The 18,089-nt window shown below is 38.6% G+C and overlaps 1 protein-coding gene across 6 annotated transcripts in view; it reads right to left on the bottom strand.

The window, feature by feature from the left end:
- RBMS3 (RNA binding motif single stranded interacting protein 3) overlaps positions 1–18,089 on the bottom strand; it is a gene marked incomplete at its 3' end in the record, with an annotated part of 449,340 nt that overhangs the window by 82,542 nt on the left and 348,709 nt on the right. For 4 of the 6 annotated variants that reach the window (XM_080385821.1, XM_080385819.1, XM_080385822.1 and 1 more), the window contains exon 7: positions 7,030–7,136. In XM_080385821.1, coding sequence (XP_080241947.1) covers positions 7,030–7,136 — 107 coding nt within the window. Of the gene's footprint in view, positions 1–7,029; positions 7,137–13,361; positions 13,449–18,089 lie in introns of all 6 variants that reach the window. The other 2 variants (XM_080385818.1, XM_080385817.1) reach the window with 1 other exon arrangement.

The raw sequence follows: 18,089 nt of genomic DNA on the forward strand, positions 1-18,089 counted from the left end.
TTATCACATCTTCAATATCAGGTGAAATAAGGAGGGTTTATTTCTCTTCTGAATCTCTGTGAAGTCTCACAAGAACCTTTATCAGTCCAGCATCTGTCTTCCAGCAATCACAAATACCTATAAATGACCAAATTTTAGGTTGCCTGATACCTTCTGTGCTGATGGGAAGCAGCTTTCATGAACAACTTCATAAATATATCACCACCTACTTGCAGCAAACAAGTTTTTCCCTCACTGTGTGCAAAAATTCACCAGAATATTGACCTACTACACAGATGTCCTATGCCTGTTCCTCAGAGGGGAATCTTCCACACCATCCCCTCGAACCTGCTCTGGCCAGCCTACGCCTAGTGCTGGAGCACCTGCGCAAAGCCAGGCTGCTGTCACTGCAGGATTTCTTACTGTGCAGGAGGCCACAGCCCCATCGGAAAAAACTGGGGAGACCTACAAATTACAAAGTGGTGAAATCCACTGATACGGTAGGTTTTCCATGCGTAAGGCTCCCGAGGTTTCTCCTCCTTAAGGTGAGATTTGGAAAACCAAGGTTGCATCCTAGGACTCAAGGGATTTCTATGGTGAACCGATGTGGGAGTTAAACCAGAAGATAAGTCTCTCTTCCTCATCGCCTCTGACTCATCCCCCCGTCCCTTCACACTGGGGGACTGCCGTCCCAGGGGAAAGGGTGTGCTCTTGGCTACTACGGTGGAATCAATTGAAATCTCAACACTGAAATTCCTAGAGTTGTTTTGTTACCACCACTAATATCTGCCAGGCATCACAGCACAGGATCTCTTGGGCCCTGACAGCAGATAGTCTGACTGAAACACCTTGTTTCAGGAGGAAGTGAGAGGAGGGGAAGAAGCCAACAACCCAAATTAGATTAATTTAAAATACTGATTTAATAAAATAAGCTCAGTCACCAGTAAAGTTAACTTGGCAGATTTCCTTCCTTTGATTATTCACACAGTTCTGTCAGAAATGTTCCACATTGTTAGAAAAAATTCTGAATTTATTTCTGAATAAAAACCACCTTTCCTTTTTAGAGGAGAAATCTAGAATGTTAATGTGACACCTCTTAAATATATAGATGCATATGAAAGAAATGGAGCATTTCCCAGTGATGTGTGCTCCTTAAGGAAGTTCTAAGAAAAAAGTGGTTGTAGAGGGAAAGTATGTAATATTGAGGTCAAACTTGGGAAGTGATTCATGAACCTCAGAAGGTCAGAGGTTGAGCTGATAAACACAATGACAAGTTCAGATACCCAAATGAATGACAAGAAGCCCTTTTTGTCCTACAGAATGGGACTGGAAGTCTGATCCACACAGCTTCTGTTCTTGGGGTCGAGTCACTTTGTTCCCACTTCAATTTATCTGATGAATTTAAAGATAAGTGCTGGAGTTTACAAAAGTTAAAAGGAAAAAGAAGAGGATAATACCCTCCTTACAGGGACATACATAATAAACCAGAATCATTCTGTGTTCACAGCCAGCTCATAAATTTAACCTTGCCATCTTCAGGTCCATGAACCATCTGCTTTTGGGGATCTGGCACACCCGTTCTGCCATCAGTCTGATCCAGTGTTAAAGCAGCTGTGGATTACAGTCACATCTGCACGCTAAATATGTGTGTTACAGTGAGCTGGGAAGACTTCCAGGGACGGCTTGCAGTGCTACTGAAAATGACAGCCCACCAAATATCTCTTGGAGATACAGCAGAGTGTAGAAAAAGATATGTCCTTTTCCCCTGTCTCCAACATCTGTTCATTGTGCAAAAGAAAACACTGTCGTAGCAGCAGTTTGGAGGAAAACCCAACTGCAAGAAAATCTCTGGGGCAAATGGCATGGCATTTTTCACTGTAGAAGGCAATCCAAAAACAAAATGAAAAATAAGAAAACTAATCTCAGAGACAAGGTACATTCCTGATTCTATTTAACCAAACCATGGCCCTGTTTATGAGTAAAAATGGTCCCTTTTAAAATCCTGGTTTCAGGTACAGTGATTGCATATAGGTCATTATTTTAAAATACTTCTCTGTTTTATAAGCTCAAAATCCAACCATTTAAACTGGTCTCTGGTATTTGTGCCACTTAGGCATCTTTCCAAAACGTTGCTCACAATGACAGCATCTTGTGTCATAAGGAAGTTTTAATTTGTTGCTCTGTATCTTTTAACTTATTGCCAGTTACCTTTTTCTCTTCTGCTTTCTCCTTCTGTGTTGAACCTTCAGGTTCAATTCCTCTCTTTGCTAAACTAAGGTTTTGCTGAAAATAAGCATGCAAAATACTGACCAATGTCTAACTCACACACATGCTAAATACACAGTAAATGTCTTTGTGCATGGTTTGCATATGAGGGTACTACTGCATATCTGGACAGGCTTGGAAACTGTCTCCCACAGAGAAGAAAACATTGTTTGTCTAGGTATAAAATGCATCAGCCCTGGACACTGTGGATTATGAAACACAACTAAGTAGTAACTATCTCCTTGGAAGCATAAAAATACATCTATGTCTGAGTTATAAATGGGCCTGGCACAGATAATCATTTCTAAATGCCTGCTGTTGGTACAGAAAGGATGACCAGCACCAGCATCAACTGCTTCAGCCCTTCACTGGTACTGTCTTTACAAAAAATTGGGAAGTCTCTCAAATTACCTATTGTATGTTTTTCTCTCTAAATCACTGTTTGCATTAGAGACAGCTGTAATGAGTAGCAGATAAAGAGAAACTGTTAACAAAAGCAACATTCCCAAACTACTAGGTCATCTTATTTTTTTAAGAAAGAATTAAAACCATGTTTAATTCTTCAGACATTTCAGCAACTGATCTTCAAAGAAAACAAAGGAGAAAGGAGGAAAGGAGGAAGAGAGGGAAGGGAAAGAAACAGAGGTTAATCTCTTGGCTATTTAGAAACAAAAAATGTAACCAAGATTACAGAAGCAAGAAAGCAACCAATAGAATTATTGGTGGCAATTATTAAATGTCATTTTAGACATCAGACCAAATTCAATGACAAGGGGGTTGCATTCAGTGGTGCATGTTGCTGTTGTGATATATACAGCAATACGGTAAAGGTGATAGTGTCTTGCAAAAAGATTATGCAAATATTTAAATGGTCCAAGTTTCACAGAAACTTGCAAATGAAGTTATCAAAATTTTCAAAATACTGTGATTGTAAAAATCCCCAACTTAATCAGTTTGGGCTGACCATAACCAGAAAGGCCACCATTTCTAGAACTGTAAACAATAATAAGCTTTGGGCTGATGCACAGCGATTTCATTTGTTTTCACTTTGTGAGATTTCTCTCTTTCTACCAGATAAATTGCAAATAACCACTCTCTTGAATACACATATCAAAATATTTATTTCTGAATAACCAAAATGAAGTTTCAGTAAACCTGAAATAAAAGATTATGTTGTAAAATTTAAGTTGCAGTTTTAAAACCAGTCCAGTCCGATCTCAATTTGTAACTACTGTTGATTCCCCAGATATATTTTCAGCTAATGGTAATTTTTTTTGAGATATGTCACTCACCTCTGGACTTGTTAACTGAAATTCAGAAGTAAATCAAAATAAATATTTTACAGTCAGAATTTGAATCTGATTAACCTCGACCACCATCTCAAAATGGTCTTGTCAGGGAGGTTCAAAACAGAGTGCTGAATGAAACCAGTGTGACTCAGGAAAAACTAGCCTCAAAAAAAGTAATTGGACTTTGTGCAGCAATCGTGTCAGTTATTAGGTCAGAATTTCACTGCAAATATTTCCAGCATTTGCAAGTTTCACTGTACATTTATTGCACCTGTATGTTAGATACCTAATTTGACAGCCTTTTATAAAGCCATCAGTAATCTAAGCTCTTGGCTCCTTAGTCCAGAACTGGTCAGCCATCACAAATCCTCAGTTAAATGCCTCAGTAAATCTGCTGAGTATTTCCTGAGGCTTCAAACAAGAGTGGAAGAGTAAGGACAGAAAGTGCTACTCGAGGTCAGGAATTCTGCCCTGGTTACAACTGGCCAAGTGACCAAATACCGAAAAAAGACCTGAAAAGCCCTAGAGAAATTCAGTGTATTGCTAAAGACCTGACTTCAAAAGGTAAGCCAATTTAAGAGCTAACTAAAACAGTTCTATATGGTTGTGACGCAATCTACAACAATGTATGATAGGAATAAGATTTTCTATTACATTCTGCAGTATGGCCTGAGAACTTCACCCAAAAGAAGTAATCTTCTCCTATAAAAATCCCCAGAAGCTCTCCATAAAAGAGCGTGAAACCTCTAAGAACAGCATGGCCGGAGAGGCAGCGCTGCGGCAAACTTGCCCCTCCGCGCTAGATCTCCTGCTGTTCCCCCCCGTGGCGGAGTCCCGGGCACAGCTGCCTGTTCCCTACTTTGCATGCTCAGATCTGAGGCCAGCGACAGAACCGTTAGTGGCACTTCCCTGGGATCAGCCTTTCCGAGCAATAATCCTCACGCACGCTCAGTGTTAACGCTGGTTAAACCTCAGAAGTTTTAGAAATGCCCTTCACGTAAGTATTGAAGAATGCAAAGGCTTATCTGAACAATAGCCAAAATATATCTTGGTCTAGATGCCACAGGATATGGCCAGGGTGGAAATACTGAGGGAGTAATCTCCTGGACACTGTTTCAATGCTTTCCTTTGGGGAAAAAACAAAGAAAAAGCAGAGGCACGGGGAATATGCCCAGATCCCACTTGTCATCAGAACTATGACACTTGTCATATATCAATTATTCCTCACTACTCACTGCCTGTTCTTTTTTAAAGAAATTAAAGTTGACAGGAGTAATTGGAGGAAGGTTACCCAAGCACAGCTACACAGAAAGCAACTGAACGGTGTATCATGCTTAGAGTAAGATCACTAAAGGGCAAAGAGTTAGAAAAACCCTACTGCATATAGAGTATAAGAGTAATTACACAGAAGGATTTTACATTGGAAATAAGAAAACTGCAACAGTGGGGAAGAAATGCAATGAATGAATGACCCTAAAAGAGAACATGAATTCCTGTCTTTGATGCAAAAGGTATCAACCAGATGTTAGTAAACAGAGAAAATCTAACAAAATCTAAGAAAACAGAACACATTCCTAGTCTGAAATATTTCTGAGTTTGGATCTTTAAAATCTTTCCACATTTGTAGATTATACCATGACAACAGCTCTGTAGTTCTTTGTGAACAATAAGGAATGATGGCTTCCAGCCCTGAAAACTAGTTTTTAAATGTTGTTAACTATGAACACAGCAACCACACCCTGCCTCTAGGCCACAGGGATATCACCGTGCTTAATATGAGCCACTCCACTAGCAGCAAATGGACTACGTACAATGTAATAAGCTGATGCCCTGAGGCCATAGGCATAACGGTGCCTTGCTGGCTTTAACTTTATATTCTCTTGTTTATTGATTTGAACTGAAGGAAGTATAGAACAGTGGAGATAATAGCTGTGATGCTATTTACTATTTAAATGGGGATTTAGAGGTCTTTAAAATATGGACTGTTGACTTCCTGAGGTTTCATTATTGTCTCCTATATATAGACCTTTGTTTCAACCTCTGTATACAATGACCTGAGTCTACTCCTGAAGCACTTGTGCACTTGTTCCTCAGTACATCCTTAACATGAGAAACCATAATAGCTCCTAAGAAGATGTCTCCATTTTTTGAGACATACAACACAAGAGACTCCAATGAACCTTTGGACACTTCTGCAATCTCTTGTAGCAAATGTGGTTGTCACACTGCCCACTTTCAGCCCACAAAGCTAAAAAATATTCTGGAGCATTACTGTTGGAACAGTGTACAACAACCACCTTGCTGGAGGGAAAATTTTCTATCATTTCAAGAGGCCTTTCTGGTTGTTTTAGGAGCTCACCGATTGTGCTAGAGTGTATATGTCATAAGCTAATGGTCCAAAAAGTATCAGCTAGCAAAATCAAGTAGTTACAAAAAAGCAGAAACCCTCTAGAAACATATAACTTAGAAATACAAATTGTTTTCTTGTCTATTTGCTTTGTAAAATTGAAGTAAATACAGGAAAACCCAACAAACAAAAAATCCAAACAAAAACAACAACAAAAAAGAAAAAATCCCAACAAACTTGTATTCTAGTGGGTCACAATTGAGCAACATACTTTTTTTTCCCCTTGAAGTCTGAATCACAAACACAAAGACTAGGTGTTTAGGATAGAAATACTTGTAAGTCCTTCAGCCTTCGTAGCTATAATCACGCATAAGAATGTACTATGACCAGATCTACCTTAATCATTCAAGTGTCTTTATCCTATAATAACAGTCAAGAAGAGTAAACAAGCTCCTGAAGAGTCAAATAAATTCCTTCCTTATTTCACCCACGTTTGGAATCACTTCATGTACATGTACACAGAAAGGAAACTCCAGTAACAGGCTATTTGTAGCAAAGCAGAAAGCAACCATTCGATACTTCTTTTTTTAAACTTTGTACACATGATGGAGCTGAGGCTACTATAAACTGTTTTGTCTTGGACAGACTGAAGAGCCCAGCTCAGCTAACCTTTTGGAAAACTTTTACAAGGCCATACATTTGGATGTGCAAGAGCATCTCTCCCTTTTGTAAAAACCCACCTAATCCCTGATGATGTTTTATCAACGGGAACTATATGGAGGAAGTAACACTGTTGAGTTGCTTAAGTGTAAATCGCTTGGGGTATATAAAAGGTATACCACGGTGCTGATGGCACACCAGTAAGAGAATACTGGGCTCAGGTCCGGCTGCAGAGTGTTTGTGGTGGTGCAAGCCTGCGCACAGTTCCACAGCTCCACACCAAGCTCTGAAATTCTCTTTTCCTGTAACTGTACGCCCCACATGTTATTTTAAGCCTCCCTCTCCCCCCCTGCTTACATACCTTTTTCTGTGTGAAACTATTGTATTTTGTGTGCAATCTGATTTCTTCGTAGGCCTGAAAGGTAGACCTCCAGGTCTGCAGTTGACTTCTGCCAAACCCCAGGAAAATAATTGCCGTGTGGCACTTACCTCTCCTTCTCTGGGCCACGGCCTTCCATTCTGTGTGTATTTGCTTTGATTCTGGCGCTTTTTTTGTCCTCCATCAGCAAATTTGCACAGCAAAGGCTCAGTGGGGGCTGTGAAGACAAGAAACCCAGTCTATATTAGCATCCTCCCCAATGAAAGTGATTATACCAGCAACAGTAGTGCTTTGTAATACTGATCTTTTGAAGTAAAATCTTGCCTTCTGCAGATATTTTTTGCCTCTTTTAGCCTTGACTCCACTGGCAGCTGTTCTTATTAACTAAGCTTCAAAAAATATATACTGGCAGCCCTTAAAAGAATTTAGCAAATATTGTTGAAAAAATAATCAGCCTACGCAGAACGTTAAGTTGCTGTAGTGGAATAGTAGAGTCAGGCATTAGTTCCAGCTAAGTTAGACACGTATTCATGACGAGCATTAGTGCAAGGATAAACACTGCTTTACTAAAGCAGCTTTCTGTTTTTATTGTAAAAACTTTGCAAGAATCTGTTTAAGGAGTAAGTTTTCTCACTATTTCTGTGTTTCTCAGCACCCACTCCTTTACAATAAACAGAATGAAACAGACAGTTTTGCCAAGCACAGTCCAATTAGCTTTCTTTTCCTCTTAACTCCTCTTTTAAGCAAGCTGGCAGCTGAGGAACCCCCTTTCCTCTCCAACTGGATCTCGTGTATGTGAATACAATAGTCGGGGGGGGGGGGGGGGTGTGCAGAGCTCGGGGAAGAAAGGGTATTTCCAGAGTTGCACACCCCAAAAGGCAGCTCACAATAGGGACCCCCAGTGAAGCAATCACCACACATCAAACGGGTACAACAGGAAGAGAACTTTGTGTCTTGGGATCTTTTCCCATCTATTCGGCTTTTAACAGCTTCCTAAAAAATATTTTAGAACTGTAATTAGCTTGCTGGTGGGAGCTTGCTTTTGCTGCCTCCTTCTTAAGAGAGGGGCCAAACTCTACCCACTTCATTAGGCGTATGGTAGGATTGTCTATTGTCTACAATAACAGAGAAGTAAACTAATACTGGCTTGGCTGAAAGAAATCTAAAAATGATATGTCACATCTGAATCTTTTCAGGAATTTTTGGGTTCCCAGGCATGACAACTAGAGGCTAGAATTAATGAACCAGGGGTTTCCATGGAAAAAAGCAAGAAATCTGTTTTTTCCTCCTCATTTCCTGTTTCTGGGAGGCTTGAAATGTCAAAAGAACAGAAGTGCAGGGACATGAAGGAAATGTTGCAGTAAGAAGGTTAGTCAATTTGCTGACTTTCATATTTGTAATAAAAATTACGATTTGGTTAAAGGCTGAGATAAATTCACATAATATTAAAACAAGCTCACCTCCCCCAAACTCTTAGTTACAACCAGCTCAAAAAGCGTCAGAAAGTGAGAACTGCGATCACTTGAAAACTGCAACCAAGGAGCAATGCACATAGAGGATCTCACATCAAAACCACAATTTCTCATTGGGACAGCATCACTTTGGCTACTTCTGAAGCTTTAACAGCTTTGTTTTTTCATTACCATTTTACCAGGCTAGTAATTTCCAAGGTCACGAGAAACTGAACTGCAGGGAACAATCCATTATTGGCAGAAACCTCGACTGTGTGACCCCAGAGGTCATTCCCCACCTTTGACTTCGATTATTGTATCAGATTTTGGTAAAAGCAATGCTCAGCCAACCATTTTAAATTTAAAATAATGAAGGTTTAAAAGCATCCAGGTGGCTATGGAGGTTCTTTCTGCAAATGGAGAGATTTTACAGAGCTGATTGCCCTGTACTTTCACCAGTTTTACTCCACAGCGCGATGCTGCATGATTTCAGAGCGGTTACTTACAATTCACTTTGATGTGACTGTGAGGGAGGAGCAGGTGCTAAGCCAGCATTAGAGAAAGACCTATTAAACATCACATCTGAAGCTTCAAAAGCTTTTTGTTTTAAGCACTGAACAACTATCAAACCACACACAACACCATTAGGAGGAGCATGTAAAAACCATCCGCACATTGGGTATTTACACATGCTAAGATCATTTGCTAGTGTACACATACGGTATTATCCCATACACTATGATGTGGCTGAGCAAGCTAGGAAGTCATATGGCTTACTACATGTCCTCTCTATATATTAATCAACCACAAATAGGAAGCTGTTGCCATTTCTGGAATACCCATATCCAGTATTACCATCTGACAACCTCTTATTTGTTAACTCGGGGCCTCCTAAAGTTGACTGAGATTGAACAGAACTGCCAAACAACCTTAACCCCCTGCCCCCATCCAGAAAATATGTGAAAAACATTGTACAAACTTTTCAGGAGGTAGGGAAGAAGGTGGAAAAGGACAATGGTACCGTGGCCTTCACAGGTAAGTTTCTGCACAGGAGGTTATATTCCTCTACAACAAACTGAGGGGAACTCTGGGGAAAGAGTTGATCTGTGCTGTTCAGCATTAACATAAGCAAAAAGATCAAAAGAAAATGTTCTGACAGGAAGACAGAGTCCAGATAAGATGGCTTTGGGGGGTTATTGTTTGCTGTTTTGTTTTTTTTTTTAAACACAGGCATATAGCTTATTACATCCAGCAAGACAGAAAATTATCTTATTAGCTCTGAAGTGGCGTAGGTCTTAATGGTTTACAACTGGAAACAACTATGGTAACCAACCTCAAAATATAAAGAAATCAAATTAATCTCCCTTCCTTCAGGATATAAGGTAAAGTGGAACAGAGTCTTAGGAGTTTAAACATGTTGATCTAAGTACACAGAAGAACTCAAATATCTGGTTTACTTCAGCCCTCTTGAAATCCCTTCTAAGAAAGGTTCTCTAGGCTTTGCAAGATCAGACATGAATAGTTGACATTAGTACTATCATTCTTACTAATCAAATATGTAACAACAGAAGGTACTGGAAAGAGCATATCCTATTCCATTATATCAGCAAAACTATTGCTAAGTAGAATTCTTTTTTAATGGCTTCATCAAATGTCAGAAGTGCTTTAAAAATAATTATTAATAAATTTACATCAGACCAGAAAAAAATCACGATTAGATACTATGGTTATCAATTAAAAAAGAAACTATTTAGGAACTATTCAAACAATACCAAAATTACATGAATAATATCAAGACACTGCAGCAGAAGTGGGATATTTTACCCCCAAACACTTCAGAATGAGAGGAAAGAAAAAGGTGACTCTTTTAAACATTTTCTGCTTTAATTCTCTTCCATTCCTGACAGACTCTCTTCAATTTATGAACTGAATTTTTACTTTTCTCATTTTCCTCTGTATGACCACAATGACTGGGGGAAAAAAAAAAAAAAAAAAGCAGCAGCCTGTGTTCCTGCCTCTGCTCTCACCTTTTGTACCTCTGACTTAATAGAAAATCTAATCTGGATATCTGTAGATGTTCATATTTTGAACTGATAAGCACATCTTTTTATATGGTTCCTGACATCTTCAAAATTTTGAGCATGTGTGGTATTTTGAAACATATCTAGAAAATGTACTGTTGGTATTTTCCTGTCAGAGAAGTGAGAATTGATTCATTTGAGACAAATTTCAGGCTATTCCATCCTGATAAACTCTTCAAGATAGAAGGCACTGCTCTTTCTTTGCCTTCTATCTGACAGTAACAAACACTAATACCAAGAATAAATAACAGCTTTAGCCTGAACAAGGTTCATTAAGCCATAACCCATTTTTCAAGAAGATTTAAATGCTTGCTGTAGTTCCAATCCAAAGCCTGCTCTAGTTAAGACATAAATAGCCCTGAACTTGGCTTTCGGTCCTGAGAAGGAAGTGGGATCAAATTGATAGTGCTCCTAAAAAGCATTTGCCAAGATATTCAGGGCTGCTTTAGAAGAGGGCAGTAGCTGCTAGTGTTCCAGTTCTGTTCCCATGGAAGTCAATGGCTAAAGCCCTATCTCTCTTCAATCAGGCCCTGAATTTAGTCTAAGAGTTCAGTGGAGGTGGAAGAGAGAGACTGGTTTTATGTCAATCAAGCCTGTCGATATTGTTGAGTTCCCTTAGGAGATCAGCTTCTCATGCTCCGCTACTTTAGATGGACAGATTGTGCGGACAGACTGTGCAGACAGACAGCGCTGAACTGCCAAAAGGCTGTTACTATCACCAAAAGCAACACTGGTATTTAAAATAGGACAAAACCTTTAGATGGAAGAAGATGGGGATAACAGTGCCCCCTTCTCAAATCTGGCAGCCTCTTTGAAATGTTCCTTCTCTGGAAAGCAACTTCAATTAAACTGGAGAATTCAACAAAAAAAGCAAACTTCTAACTAGTTCTGAATACATAATATCCTTATTCTTTCATTGATCGGAAGGCAGATACACTTGAGCTTCTACATATGCAAAAATGTATATATTCATGAGCATGTGCTTCATAAAGGAAGATGAAAGCTGTCATTTGCATTCAGTGAATCTTCTTCATTATTTCAGGCACTCTGAAACTTTTCTATCTTGAGAGTTACTGAAAAAAGCTTGTCCTCCACAACTTCCAATTCAGTTGTATAGCATCGTCTGTCCAGCAATGGCAAGAAGTGCATATATAAAAAAGTAATAACAAGAACATATTCATGTATTTTAACTGCTTTCACTATGAATATTTTTTAAGACAGAATATTTTTTCAGGAATGTCAGGAGGAATTTAATCTCTTCTTCTCATCTTGTGCAAAAATGAAAGTAACATTTTCAGTAGACAGCCTAGCAACAAGTGCATTGTGGAAATTCATATGGGTCTTTAAACAACTTCATTTTGTTAATGTGAAGAAAAATGATGAGAAAGTCACTGGTATATCAATGAACGGCTAGTGCACAGTCAATGATCTTTTTCAAAGTATGTTTTTATGAGAAAGCTGGATTAATTTATTTTTCAGCCTTGGCAAACCCTCCTCCACAATAAAAAACGGAGCAGAACCATAATTGAGTTCACAATTACAGCAAGCAACCAAACTGATCAAGCTTTGATAACTATTTTTCTTCTTAACTCCCTTTCAAATTATTTTGTTAACATTTTCATGTTCAAATCACACAGGATACCTGCTTGAAACATCCATGCAAGAACCAACCCCTTTGTCTGCCACAGATCAATCATTTTCAGTCTTTAAGAAAAACTTCATCCTATGGTAACATCAAAGCCACTTTGTAAGCAGACCTGTTTACTCATGCAGTATTTCAAAGGGAGACATGAGACAAAAAAGCTCTAGAAGCAAGGCAGGACAGAGCAAGTTCAAGTTTTGATTCCATACCTGGGCTCAGAATGATGTACCCGGCAGGACTACAGTCTTTACAGAACCATCAGTTTATTTACAAAATGAATTTTGCTGTTGTAAGCTTTAAAACTGCAAAAGTTTCAGGACCCCATCAACAGAGCAAATCGCCCTAGTGAGTCCACTGGCTTCTAGGAAAGTTCTGTCACATGGTACTTATCCATCCCAAAATCACAAATACACAAAACTCAAACTTCAAGGAAGATTAGAAAACACAACCATAGCTATTCTGCTCTTGGGAAATGAAGGTGAAGAATTACAAAAGAAGGTAGGTGACACAAAAGGACATGTAAGGACAATGTGTTACCTGAGTGAGGAAACCACAAGTAATGAAGCAAATAGACACATCATCCTATCCCACATGGAGTTCCTGACTTGCTGAAGGACAGAGTAATACATTTTGTCCCAGAAGCCCACAATACTGGATGTGACATCACAGGACAGACCCTCACATATATACATAGAAGTATCATGAAAACACTATTACATGTCCAAATGATTCCTTGCTGCTCAGTGTTTCTGCAAGAGTCGGTGCTTTTACAGAGGTCAAGCAATATACAGCATACTTGTCCAGTAGGTTCACAGTTAAATTTGACTATGTGATGTTCAGTGGACTTGTACAGCTGATTATGAAAGCAAAACAATGAGTGAACACTGCATTTTAGTTTCTACAACATACCACTTTCACAATACAGTTATAGATATTGGGGAAACAGCTTTACATAAAAGTACCCCAAAGAAATAATCAAGCAAACATCTCTTTGGCTAGCAAAAAAAAAAAAAAAAGAAAAAAAAAAAAAGAAGTGATTTACTTTTGATAAGGTGTATTATACCTTAAGTAATTCCCTCTACTTCATCCCTTTGTCTTAAGAAATGGGAAGCAATCCTTTCATCTTTTTGTATAATAATTATTTCTAAAGAGCAAGAATATATTAGAAAAGGAAAAAAAATCCCAGAGGAGAAATAGTGCATCAAGCATAAAGTTAGTGTTTCTGTTCTGTAAGAAAGAAATTACTTGGAGCATGTAGAACAACTAACCACATGTATACATTGGAGAAACAGCATGCCAACTGTGAAGCGTGGTCCAGATCTTGCTGCAATCGATGCAAACTCTCCAGCTACTACCTAGAAAAGTTATACTTGATCATCTTGTTGCAAAAGCCCCCATATAAAGATTCATTAGAGCAGATCAGAAACTAGTCTCTTTCTATGAGAAACTGCAACATTAACTTTACAGTTTACTTTTGTTTAAAAATCTGTTTTTAAATTTTCAACAGAAGAGCAGATTGGGCGTGCCTGATCCAGGGTATTAAAAAGCTTCATTCCAGTGTTGCTGATAAGGAGAAAATGTTATAACTCAATGCATGATTTTACAGAGATAACGTATAGAACAGATGTTTCAATATGGTATTCAAACTTAAATAAACTCAATCAAAATAGCAAAGCTAAATTGCAGTATTAGAACAGTGCTGAAATGTTGTAACACAACAGTGTATTTTTATTTTAACAAAGTCAATATCTAAACCAACTCTAGCGCTGGTTCTTTTGGAAAGCATGAATGGATGAGGAGCAAAGTTCATTTATTAACTTTATTAACTAATAACTAAATAAATAATACTCCCCACCTGGATGTTGGATTCTGCCTTTATTTTAAACAAAAGGCCTGAATCAGAGCTTACAGAAGTTAGAGAGAGATTCTCAGGGGATCCAAAGGAAGTCCAATTTAAATTTGAGGTAACTGTGAGCAAGAGCAGAGACAGGCCTGTGAATTTTGCCTGAGAAAGCAGCTTCCTCAAACTTGATGATACAGCAGAGTTCTGCCCTGTTGGAGGTCCTTGGTGTAACACTAAGAAATACCAGCTGTAGTCCATCCTTGGCACCCAGCACTATGACAGCTCTTCACAACCTTTAACTACTGAACGAAAAGGAAGTGGGGTCTTCGAGGAGTGATTTGTTTTGCAGTATTTAAATTTCTCCAAGTGCCATTACAGAGAAAGAGGAGGTGCCTTCACTGAACGACTGTGCAACCAAACCAACTAAGTACGTGCATCCATTTGCAGAAATCATTTCATGTACCCACGTTTAGACCTGAGTTTTCCATGACTTTCGGACAGAACCCAAAACCAACTGAAATTTGGGGCACGTTGCTTTAACATGCCAATGCTAATTACAAAACATAGAATTTGGCTGGGTTAATACCTCCTCCAAAACCCTACTTTGATAGACTCCCTTGGATTCCTGCCTCACTGGAAAAGCCATGTGCCAAAAAATAGAGACAGTATCGCATTTTGAAGAGGAGTACTGGTTACAAGGAACTGAAAGCACTTCACATATTATCTGTGAGATAGATAATAAACAAATATTGGAACGAGTAGATGGCTTTTTTTGTTAAATAAGAAAAGCCTCACACTTGCTCAATCAGCATTGTTAAAAAGTGAATACTTAAGAAACTAACCCACCTTTCCATGTTTGAAGACTTTTTGTGTGGAACTTACGAGCTTCCTTGGACTTCTCTCATGCCACAGTAACTAAGCAAGTTAGTAGTAACTAAACAACCAAGACACTGAAGGAAGAAGAGCCTACACAGCTCTTCTGGAAACTATGCAAGTAATTAGTAAAATTAAGATATGGTAATGCAATGGTTTCCTACGAAGATTTTCTCTCTGTTGAGAACGGATGACAAGTGTGAACAGCCTTCAAAGAACAACAACAAAATATATTTTTTCTGGTTTTGTATAGATTTTGCAAATGCTAATTACTGTCTGGGATTCTGACTTCTATGATTTAAAAAGAAAAAAAAAGAAAAAAATAGAGGTTGCTTTTAACGTTTTTATGCCATTGGCTCACTGCTTCAGAGCTCAGTAGACTACACATGTTTGGGCAGGAGTTGATTTCTCCAAGTGAAATGAAAAAAAAAAGTCAAAAAATATTCCTGAAAACATTCTAAAACATTTTGTTGTTTTTCACTGTGAATTCCTAGACCATGACTTGCCGCACAGGCACATGCTCCTGCCACGTGTGACGAGGAATTAGGAAGGATCAGGTGAACAATGTCCAACACAAGATCTAGTGAAGTTAATGAGAACACTTTCAATACCTTAAATGGGTTGCGGCACAGGCTCCTAGCCTGCAACTTGACCTGGAGGTAAATATGACAGCAGTTACGCTGGAGTATCTCTTATGAATTTTATTCTCTCTCCCAGCATTTATATTTTCAGTGCCACCACTCAAAAATTACAGGTGCTACTGTTTTATTGGGTCTTTAAACTTAGAGCTGCAATCCCTTCATATCAGTAACAACTTGTAAAGAAAGCCATGACAAGTGCTAGTCCGTCATTAGGAAGCAGTTTTCAGCAAGAGAATACAGAGTGAGGTTCTGCTGTCTGACTGTGTTGTCCCTTATCTCAGAGAAGCATTAAAGCCAAAAGTTCCTGCATTGCAGCAGTGACCTAGAGGAGAGTTCTGAGTTGGATCATGTTTTTAAACAAGTAGCACCCTGACTTTTGAGCATTTACCTCATACCGGTGTACCACTTGAGTGCTCCTGTTCCAACCTTCACCAGCTGAGCATACCATCCCAGGACTCCAATCTACTTGTAGAAGTTGACTGGAAAAACCTCATTTGCCCTCTAAATGTGAACCCAAAAGCACTCTTTAAATCCCTCTCTGAGACTGCCCTGTGAGCTTTTAGGAAGATTGTACTTCATATACCTTTTTGCCCTCTCCCATAATCTCAGAAGTTATTTTGTTTGGATGAAAATGGAGATCTTGTATTTCTTACTGTTCAATTATTAAGGAACAGCAACAGAGTCAGCTTCATCGGAAAGGCTCAGCGATTTTTAAATGATCTCATGTACCGTAATTTATAATGGAAAATCAGGTACAAATAGTGTGAGATGCTTTCTAGTTCCCCTCTAATGGAAATAAAATGAATCCCTGGTAATGGGTGACCCTACTTGCTTCTGTGGTCACCCATTTTACTTTTTAGTGTTCTCTTTAGTAGTCTCAGGAGAAAAGAGCAAATGCAAAGCTTTTATCTGAAGCTGCTTCTCAAAACAATAGCTCTGTGCTTCTGCTGTAAAATCTATTTTTACTATTCTCATAAACAAATATTATTGATCACAGAGACTTTGCTATTATCCCACTAAGAAAAACTTACTTGCACTGACAGTCCAGAGACAAGATGATTGGAATTTATGCACTACAACGAATTATTTCTGGCTCTGCTAACACAAGGTTATTTCATGTACTGGTTTAAGTATTTCTTTATTATTTAGTATTGAATTTATTTATCTTAAATTTAATTTTATTAAATCATGTATTACTTTTTATTTATTTATTTAGATAAACCAGAACATTACCATCACAGCATTCTGTGTCTGTGTGACACTGCTAGAACTAAAACTAGAGAAGAGACAATTCTTTTTGAACATACATTTTCAATATACACAAGGAAACCTGGTCAAATGTCTTATGTCAACACAATGTTTTCTTTCCATCAGCATAATGATAATTGCTGTACACAGAAATGTATTTTTGACTTATTAAGGTTGAGTGTTGGCATTCATGGCTCACACTCCAACATATGTATACCATTAACGTCCAGAAGAGCTTATGCAAACCAGTGTTGAACTACATGAGGAAAAATGCTTCGATTATGACCATTAACTTATTTAATTCAGACTACCTTTAAATAGTACATTTTGTTTACTGATTATGGGGAAAGACACATCTGTTGTGCCTTTGTGAACGGTCACTGCAATTAAAAAAATTACCCTATATATAATGCTAACACTATTTGCAGCTCTACTCAGAGCATCCTGAGGAGCAGCAGTAGAAAATTCTTACAATAGAAAAAAAGTTTTGGTTTGGGTAAAGATGCCCTGTTCATGGTTGAAGCTGTAACATTACCCTCCTGATATCAGAGCTGAAACAGCATATTCCTAAAAGCACTGATTACTGCAATGCATGAAAAATGTCTGTGTAAATGAAAAAATAAATCCAATTTTAACCAGCTATCAATCTGTTCAACAGTTTTAAAATATATAGAAATATTCAGATATTTTTTTCTCAGACTGCCTTATGAAAATTCTTTTATTTAAATCAGTTCTAATTAACACACATTTCAATGACGACCACTGGGTGCAGCAACAAAAACTCCAACCACTTATAATCTGAAACATACCTGAACAATATAATTTTGCCACTACTGTGAGAAAGAAGGAAAAGCTGAAGGGAAAATTCTTTTTATTGTTATTGCCCTTTTTTCATTTTATTCTTCAGCATTCACTGGAAGACATAATGTGCATGCCCTAAAATGAACAAGTTTGCTAGAAGCTAACACACAGCTTTGCCAGTTTCCTCACTTAAATGCAGGAGCACCTTAAAAAAGTGCATTTGACCCTGACTGTGTCAGAACCGCGGCTGGGTACAGGTTACACAGCAGAAAGCATTTACAAGGCTGTGAATGACTGATTCTTAAAGGCAGGAATTCATTTCGCTGTGGTAGAGAATATCCAAATCACACTAAACACCTTGGACAGGATAATTACTGTGTACAACAAAACCTCGCTGCATGCTCTGCCATCTCCTCCTGTAAACAGGCCCAGAGGGAGGGAGGGAATACTTTGAAACCAACACGTAAGTAAGGACACTGATAGCCCTTCCCTTCTCCTCCCCAGCAGAAGGGGTGAGCAGCAGCTCAGACCATGGACCGCTGACTACAGGACACACCAAAACCCTTCACAGCCCCAGTTCAGCAGCCCTG

Source organism: Falco punctatus (genome assembly GCF_963210335.1).
Source record: "Falco punctatus genome assembly, chromosome: 4".
Taxonomy (NCBI): domain Eukaryota; kingdom Metazoa; phylum Chordata; class Aves; order Falconiformes; family Falconidae; genus Falco; species Falco punctatus.